The 8,534-nt window shown below is 42.9% G+C and overlaps 1 protein-coding gene across 1 annotated transcript; it reads right to left on the bottom strand.

Annotated features, from left to right (window-relative positions):
* Positions 1 to 531: 531 nt before the first annotated feature.
* On the bottom strand, positions 532 to 8,085 carry COQ10B (coenzyme Q10 homolog B (S. cerevisiae)). Its single transcript, XM_010158092.1, has 4 exons — positions 7,943 to 8,085; positions 6,297 to 6,489; positions 3,669 to 3,770; positions 532 to 699 (listed from the first exon to the last, which is right to left on the bottom strand). The coding sequence occupies exons 1-4, from the start codon at positions 8,062 to 8,064 to the stop codon at positions 532 to 534; spliced, it is 585 nt and encodes a 194-aa protein (XP_010156394.1). The 5' UTR covers positions 8,065 to 8,085.
* Positions 8,086 to 8,534: the final 449 nt, after the last annotated feature.

Below are 8,534 nucleotides of genomic sequence, written 5' to 3'. Positions count from 1 at the left end.
TCTGGACAGTGTTGAGGCCGTGGTGGTGTTGCTATTGCAGCTCCTGGTCAGAATTCAAGAGCAGCTGGAGACTCCTGACCTGCCCGTGTCACTCATTTGGATTAAGAGCACCTGCTACTCGATCCCTGACCCCCAGAGCCAGAATGTCAGCTGCCCTCCGCCTGCACCACGGAGTTGGTGCTGTTAAGTTACATTCACACTACTAATAACTTAAACTTCAGTTAATACGTTACAATGCTTATCCATACACTTGGATAAGGCAGAATGTACACCGGGGTTACACAAGTCGCTCGGAAAGTTGATGAACAGCAGCCCGAGATACCTTGTGTTAAGGGGCTGTAAGTCGTCATGTTACTGAGAACTCCTTAAGTTGCACTTGGTTGCAGTCGAATATGTACATCTGGCTGAAGAGGTGTGTCTAGTACAGTGTAAGATCCCACACAAAGCTCAGAGAGGAAACGGATGCCCCAGAGAAGGAGCGTGGCACCGCCTGTACAGACAAGTTCATAACGGAGGTTGTTACTTCCCCTTCTACGTCTGATGAACTTCGTGAAGCATTAGCTCCCGCGGGATGCTCGTTTCTGGGCCGTGGAGTTTGGATGCTCGTCTTTCAAAGGCAGCCACCATCTGCTTCACCACTTCATCGAAAAACAACGTGGCGAGTTTTGAGTGCAGAAGCGAACGGAATTCAAAAGAAATCTGTTGAAGAAAACAGGAGTTGGTTTTCCTACGTCTGTTGGTGCGGTAAAAGGCTGTTACAAATAGACAAGTTCATTAAAGAGCTCCAGTTGCTCTGCCAGGAAGCTGTGGGAGAAAGAGCAGTTAAAACTGAACCACGGGCAGGTGTGTCTGTGGAAAAGCCTTATTCCTGCCGCAGAAGGATGGTGTCCTCGGGCTGTCTAATTAGGAAGAATCATTCAGTTCTCTGAAGTAATCATTTCCATTGACCTAACTGAATTTTTTTTACTTAATAGTGGCGCATCACAAAACAGAAGAGATTGGGGATAATGAAAAGCTGTTGACAGGCAGTCACTGCGTTACTTTGTGCACAGAGTTCACCTGAGGGACGAGCTGTCTGCAGACAAACCAGCCTGGCAAGACAGCCAACCTGCAGGTAAGCTGGAGCTAACCCAAGAGGCATTTAAAAGCAGCTCCAAATAGCTACCTGTTGCACACCAACACTTCACATCAGTTTTCCCGCCGTGGCAGCTGTAGGTACGGCATGTACAAATGAGCAGTTTACTGCCCAAAGCTATAGCATGCCTTTTGTGCCGTGTCCTACCTGAAGCTCTCCCACTCAGCCTTCGCTCTCCTGACGGGCAGCCAGCGTACAGCCACCCCGGTGATGCCCTGTGCTCCAGGCCTGCGGGGCTCCCACTGCAGTGCTCAGAACTTCACTCCGGCTCCTTCTCGTAGATCCGGAATCTTGCAGTTAAAGTGGAGCTACTGTAGTAGTTACCAGTTACGGCAGGGGCACGGGGAGTTCGCTTTCTCTCCACCCTCAAAGAAAAGGTCACTTTTATGTCAAACAACCTTCAATTGTGCTTTTGTGCCGTGCTGACCTTCGCCCTAGTTAAATAACGCTCCCCTGAGACTATGGAGTCACATTGCTTTGGAACATGCAGCTACCCAAAATGATTACAGAATTTCCAGGAAAAGAAATGGGTTCCTCTTCTGCGATTTTATCATCGTTCCTGCTATAGCATGCCTTGGACTGAGATTTAAGTATCTTGTCCCTCCTGAGAAATCGGCAGATATAAATGCCAAATGGAGCATCCAGCTGAGAGTCAAGTTATAACCATGGAAACAGCCCACAAGTATTACACTACTGGGACTGTAAGCCAGGTGTAGCTTCATTTACATTTGCCTGACGTCAGGCATAAGGGAAATTCATGTGCCTTTTGAAAGTCAGAGCAGTAGCATTCTAGGATAAGGAATTCTGCATCGTGTCAGTAAGGCTAACAACTGGAGGTATGGTATGCAAAGTCTGCAGACAGTAAGAAGTGTTATGCTTCGATCTATGTGCCAAATCATCTAAGAGCTGAAACCAACCTAGAGAATTTCCATGCTGCAAGTGCATGTCTCCTGGAGCCAGGCTGGCAAAACAGCTTGCAGCAGTCTGTGGGAACCAGCATAACCCAAAACTCAGGTTACGTTTTCCTAAAGCAAATGAGCATTCTTGAAATCCGAGTTTTGTCTCGGATGTTTGCCGTTGCACAGAGTGCTTTGAGAAGTCTGCTGTAGAACGCCCCTCATCCCTATCTGCAGAGGCCCAGAGGTGAGTAACATCACAAGCTAGTACCTACCAAGGGTTAGCGTCCTTAAGGACTTGCCTTTGTATGGAAACCCCCCATTTGCTTCTGCTGCCTCGGAATGGGGTAAGCAGCATGGATAGTGTTTCCCCAGGAAAGGGACAATGTCTGGTTCAAATCCAGTTTTGCCTCCCTTTAACTAAAGTTCTTGACCTGAACTGTCAAAAGGTAGCTTTGCTATGGGGATGGGAGTGGGCAGGGAGGGAGCTTTCCTCACAAACTCAGGGTTAAACACTTGCTTCATTCAAGTTTTCTCAACTGATTTATGACTTGGGTTAAAAACAAGTCTGTGTACTGGTCAGCAGCATGAACCAGCACTTATTTACCTGGGGAAATTCAAACACCATGAGCAAATAACACGCAAACACCGCTGGCAAATCCCATGATTTTTTTTTTGAGTGCCCACAGGTTCATTTTTACCGTGGAACTGTATGAAGTGCAGTACAGCAGCAAGTTGAAAGTTATTAGCCCAAGGAGACGAATGGGCCAGTTTACACGTACTTCAGCAGCTCTTTTCCTGTTTAGAGAAGATAATTTTCACAGCAGACCATCCTGGCAGATGGCAGCAGGGCCAACACGTTTCTGTGCGCTTTTGTAGCCTGTTCTGAATGCCCACTTAGTTATGTGCTCAGTGCAACACCTACTCTTCACGCTAGAAAATGTAAGAAAATACTGTGCTGGCAGACTAAGCAGACAAATGGGAAAGCAGTAACTTGAGTGGAAAACATCTCGTCTAGGAGTAAAAGGCTAAACCCAATACTGGGTTTAAAGAGCAATAGTCTTGAGCTGCAGCAATATCCCATCACAGAGTAGAAAGACGGCAAAAATGTACTATAACTGTACTACAGAAAGAGGCAGGAAGACTTAAAATACATGAAGGAGTAAAATTGGGAATCCAGGAAATTAAATTGACCAAAGTGCAGGCCAAAAAGGACAGACACTTTCTGAAAAGTGGAGAAGAATATCCACTTTCTGGTACCAGGAGCACTTGGGTGTAAAGTAATTAAAGGAAATAGCAAAGTATATTTAGCATTTCTTCTTCTGTGTTTGAGTGCCTAAAAACCTCGGCGTGTTTAGAAGTGTACAGTGAGAGATACCAACCCCTACGCTGTTTCATGACCGGCCTCACAGAAGACTGCTGGCTCTAAAGGACACTGTAGTGGTTTCCACATGGGAAAGCTTGCAAAACATTTTTTTGGGTAGTAGTGACACTACAACTGGCTTGTTTTCCATGAGTGTATGTTTAAAGAAACGATATTTGTACCAGTCATCTAAAACCCACCACCAAACCCACAGCTAAGACATTGTTTCTATGCCCTGGTCCAAGCATGGGGTAGTCTTCATTCCAACACTTACTGAAAAATCCAGTGTACATGTCCTTGGATAACCAGGGATACCGGGGCTGAAACGCCACACTGTTTCCAAGTGATTAAATAGCCTTCCGTCTGTGCAGGATGCCTAGAAGAGAGTTTAAAGCGTCAAGCTACAGTTAGGCTTTTACAGAGCTGAAGTTTCCATTTGCAGTGTTAGACAGCGAAGGTGACGGCACAGTTAAAATTATTTTTACCGTGCAGCCAGCATAAGGGCTCATTTGCACAGTGTTGTTTACAGCAAAGTAATCGAATCCCTTTTAAGGGAGACGAAAAACTTATGCATTCAGACACATAAAACAGGTCTCTGGCATGATGCACAGAACACCAAAATAATGGTAATGCTATCTACCAGAATTTTAGCAGCACTGTTTCAAGCGAAGGATGTGGATATTTATAGGGTTTGGGGGTTTTCTGGTGGTTGAGGGGGAGGATTGTTGGTGTGGGGTTTCTTTCCCCATTACACATATAGAATGTTTATATACTGATATACACTCGTACTCTTGGGCTATGGGAATGCTTACCATCAAAACAAACATGCTTTGAGGACTCCAAACGTCACCCATCACAAGTTATTACTGCCTTTAAGAGCTACCGTGAGGGCAGTAAGACTATACACTCAAGTTCATAATCAGCTTATACACTGGCTTTTAATTACCAGCAAGCTGTATTTAACACTTCAGGATGCTTGCAAACAATCTTACTTAAAAATGACAAAGTATTTGCAGTAGTTGGCTTCATAACTTTCCCGACAATAAGGTCTTCATTTTCACTCATTTTGCTTTTGGTACATACAGCTAATTTTGTGTGGCTATATGTATCATAGGAAGCCATTAAGACACATACTTCAAAATCATCCAAATACAGACTTGGAATTTCTAGAGAGAGTTTCTGTAACTGGTTTTTAACTCCTTTTTTACAGGTCTTGCTGTTAGCACAAGCAGCTCTGCTGCAACAAGACCACCCATGGCAACTAGGTGTTGCCTGTGGTTTGAAAGCAGTGATAAGGTAAGCCAGCTCGAAGACTACTCAGCAGCACAAGAATACCTACTGTTTTCTGCCCAGGACTGAGATGTAGTGCCTTGCTACTTCTGCACCAGAAAGGGGAGGAGTAGAGGGAAGATTAGATACGAAGAGCTGGGCGTGCTTTTCCTGCTGCTGCCGAAAGGGCAGGAAGAACGGGAAAAGTGCCAGCGTGTCCCCCTTGCTCCCAACCTTTTAAATAGCAAAGTCACTCCGTGCTTTCCGCTGAAGCAAGAGCTGCTGCTACCGGTCTGATTTTTCCATTTGCTCAAGCACTCCTGCAGTAAGCAACAAATCCGTGCTCGATTTGTCACCACCAGTAGCCCGCTACGTTAGGCCACCGTGCCAGCTGCCTCTGCCCAGGGTTACTTCGGAGGACAGGGAAGTAATGCAAACAGAGTTGCTTCTCTAGAAACATTCCTATGGGTATATGAACACGATGTAAACTTGTAGGAAACAGAATCCCAGCAGAGAAAACGCTCATAAGCAAGGAGGAGGAAATCTAAAGAAATGGTTCTCCTAACCACTTCCATGATCTTTCCTGAGACAAGACATCCTCTTTTGAAAGAATGATAAGGAAAAGGAGTTGGTAAGCCAATCTGACAGTTCTGTGAAGGAAAAAGCCAGTCTTGTCAGGGAAGGGTAGAAGGGGAAAGTCAGCAAGCAAAATGCAGATTTTCCATTGTAGCTGTTCAACTTTCCTAATAAAGGGAGAAATTTCTTTTTTTTCTTTCCAGAATCAGTAAGTGCCTTGAATAAAGGCACTTTGCATATTCCCTTTCCCATTTGTGTCTCCCCTCTAAAGAAACCCAGTCCCTCTTTTGAGCAGTGTCTCTTAAGAAGCAGCCTAGCAAAGAAAAGTGAAACAGGATATCCAAACAATTATCTTGAACAGCAATCAACTGATGTAATGCCACTAGTTATTGCAAAAAACGGCCAAGATCTGCCACGGAGAGAGGCAGTTTTGCTCTAAGGAATTTGTTCTGAGCTGTTCCTAACCAAGACAGGTTTAAACATATAAGGCAAACTAGTCAGAAGATCCAGGCATCATTTAAACTTTCTCCTTTGACATTTTTAGTTATTGCTCTTGAAAAGCTGGAGGGAGGAGCAATACAACTGCTTCTCTTCTGAATAAATTAATTCTAAAAAATGGAATTCAAACCCACTCTTCTGTCTTCTCATCAATACACTGAATAACGAGTTCTTCAGCAGATCCCACTTGCTAACATGGTCAGAAGTAATGACAGATACCAATGTACTAAGGCATCAGAAGCGACAGTTGTCAAAGATAACTTGTAAGCTGGTATTTTGCAGGGACAAAACTTGAACAAAACCAAACAAAAATTGCTTATCTTCATTAATGGCTGCTAGTTTCTCTAGCAATTAAAAAGCAATTCCCCCAGCCCCCTCATTTGGCAGCTTACGTTTGAAAAGCAAGGTCAAACTCTCTCCCCTTAACCTCAGTCTTTAAACAAAAGCAACATGTTTTCAGCCACTCAAAGCACTTCCAGCATCATTTTTGGTTTGAAGCACCAGTGAATTATTTTAATTTCAACACAGAAAAGAATAGATAAGGGGAAAAGAATGTTACCTTAACTAAATGTGGTCTCACGAGGGTAACAACCGAGGTGTACCTCTCTATGACAGGAGGGAATCCTATTTCTAGCTGTGCTTTGCAGTACCCAGAGCGCTTCGATAGTATATCTGACTTCTTGCACCAAGGAACAAATAGTTTGTAATTCTCCACAACAGCAACAACTTCATACATTTCCTGCATAGAATACCTGGAAACAGAAACACAAACATGAGTTACAAGGTATTTTCACTTCTAATTCGGTATTAAAAAGTTTCAGAGATGGTATAAAAGGCAGTTTGGAAAGTGAACACACAGTCACCTGAAAACACTACCACTGGTTTTGGGAATTAAAAAGAGAAAAGAAAAAAAAAAAAATAGCCAGAAACTAGTAACTGTCTTTGCATAAAGATTTGAAACACCAGACAACACCCAGCAGTGAAGTTAGTGGACAGTGAACCTGGCATCTGCCACTTTCTGCACTACCAGGTAAATACACCTCCATGTCAAACAGAAAAATTGTTTTTCCAGCACAGCTGTGTCTTCATTTAGGTAGGTCTTAGCCATTCCACATAACGAATCCATACTTCATGGCTACCAAGAAAAGGTGTATCAAAAGTACTATATTTCACAGGGTTTAAATAGAGGAACACTAGTTGCCTTATTTTAGTCCAAATAAAAAAGCTTAATTAAATGATCCATGCAATGGGAAAACCTCACAGCATCACAGAATGCTGAGGTTGGCAGGGAGCTCTGGAGATCATGTTGTCCAAACTCCCTGCTCCAGACGGATATTGAAATCATACGAAAGAATATGATGGCAACATTTTAGTTGATGCAACGCTAACACGGCAAGGTATTACATAGCTTTGGATTTAATTTTTAGGTCTGAGTAAGAACTGAGCACATGCTTAATTCCATCTGTGCTTACAATGAAGCATACGTTCAACAGTACTCAACAGCAAGTGCTATTTCACAAAGGCTCTTTCTAAGAGACTATGCAAAATCTGTGGCAGTTCAAGAACTATCAGGCAACTCAGTGCTTAGCATAGGTAAAAAAAAAAAAAAGTATATTAACAAACAAATAGTTCATGCTATCCTGGACCAGAGACTGGGGGCAGATCCCAGTCCAAGCAAATGAACTGGAACTTTCCCACTAGCTTTAAGGCAAACAGGACCTCAACATCTTTTCTACATGACTAATTTTCTTCATTGCGCAACTAATTCTTTCACTTTTAAAGAAAAAGAAATCTCCAGAAGTGAGTACAACATAATTTAAATGCAAATATTGGGATGTAGTTAGGCGAGAAAGGAACAAACTGAGAATTTTCACACCTGTTGTTTCACGTTTCACCACATGAAATTAACAGTGTATTCTTCCCTTTCAGGGTTGTTTTTGTTTTGTCATGGAATAGAAGGCTGTTTCTTTCCATGAGGCAAGGGGTTTGGGTTCCTACATTTTTATACTCTATTTCAGACTGTAAAAGCCTGATCTCTGCAAATTCAGAAAGTCAAAACTCCTTTCTAGTCTCCAACTGCGCAGAGTCACAGGGGCATGTGTGTTCAGGGCTGCTCAGTCTTTGAACTTCTAGTGTTTCAGATTAATCACAGCAAGCACAAAATCAATAAGCATATGAAGTCTCTTTCCACACTTCTATACAAACCCTATAATTCTTCTTTCAGAATATTCTTTTCTTTTATTTACTAGTGGTGCAGCAATGTTGAAGAAAGTTCTTGAAAAGGTGTGGCTCATTACAGGTACTTGCAAAGGAGAAATTCTGGTCATCAGAATACCACAAGAAGCCAAGTGCCTGCAAGAGTGAAAACGCTTTTAGACATGTTTCATGTCAGCAAAATAAATAACACCACATTCAGGTAAGACAAACAGCCTGTTGTATATACAGCACTCCAGAAAATATCAGGTTCTGATGGAAAAACAAAGGCTCGTAATAGTATACAAACTGTTAAAAACACAAGAGGACTTTCAGTTTTTCCGTCAGGAGAAACTAAAAATAGCCCCCAGTCACGAGAAGAGTAACTGGCAGAGTGAAACACAAAGGCACTCATTGAACGCTGGCTTCATGGCAGCCTGAGTTCATGTACAAGCCTCACATGCACTTAATTTGCAGAAGAGGCTTTCTTAATAGTAAAATGAAAGCACAGTCTGCAATACTTTACCCTTCTGGAATACACAAAAAAGAGGTTACACTTGAAGATACAAAGCTGACCTCTGCCACAATCCCTCTGTTGCCATCC

Source organism: Eurypyga helias, unplaced genomic scaffold, assembly GCF_000690775.1.
Source record: "Eurypyga helias isolate BGI_N326 unplaced genomic scaffold, ASM69077v1 Scaffold33078, whole genome shotgun sequence".
Taxonomy (NCBI): Eukaryota; Metazoa; Chordata; class Aves; order Eurypygiformes; family Eurypygidae; genus Eurypyga; species Eurypyga helias.
This window is presented reverse-complemented; position numbering and strand designations above follow the sequence as displayed.